The sequence below is a fragment of the Buceros rhinoceros genome, unplaced genomic scaffold (assembly GCF_000710305.1).
Source record: "Buceros rhinoceros silvestris isolate BGI_N320 unplaced genomic scaffold, ASM71030v1 scaffold34750, whole genome shotgun sequence".
Taxonomy (NCBI): Eukaryota; Metazoa; Chordata; class Aves; order Bucerotiformes; family Bucerotidae; genus Buceros; species Buceros rhinoceros.
Window position 1 is genome coordinate 2,952 of NW_010390722.1, and position 339 is coordinate 3,290.

General features: G+C 67.0%; 1 protein-coding gene across 1 annotated transcript in view; it reads left to right on the top strand.

The window, feature by feature from the left end:
- Positions 1–339, top strand: part of KAT2A (K(lysine) acetyltransferase 2A) — a gene marked incomplete at its 5' end in the record, with an annotated part of 5,781 nt that overhangs the window by 2,282 nt on the left and 3,160 nt on the right. Inside the window, 2 exons of the mRNA XM_010138878.1 lie at positions 36–143; positions 218–332. Coding sequence (XP_010137180.1) covers positions 36–143; positions 218–332 — 223 coding nt within the window. The remainder of the gene's footprint in view (positions 1–35; positions 144–217; positions 333–339) is intronic.

The following is a 339-nucleotide window of genomic DNA, read 5'->3' on the forward strand; positions in this document are numbered from 1 at the left end:
TTCGGGCAGTCACGGGCATCGCTGGTCTCTTCCAGCCGCGGTCAACACTGTCGCCGTGCCCAGCACTCCGCTCTTCAGCAAGAAGCTCAGCAACAGCAGCTGTGCCGCGAGCATGGACGCCAGCACCCCGGAGCCCCTGCCAGGTAGGGCCGGGGGGAACCGGGACCTTCGGGGGTCCACCCCAGTGCTGGATGTGCCGCTCTGCTCCACTCCCCAGGGGAGAAGCGGAAGCTGCCCGAGAGCCTGACGCTGGAGGACGCCAAGCGGATCCGCGTCATGGGAGACATTCCCATGGAGCTGGTGAACGAGGTCATTCTGACCATCACGGCCCCCCAGGCC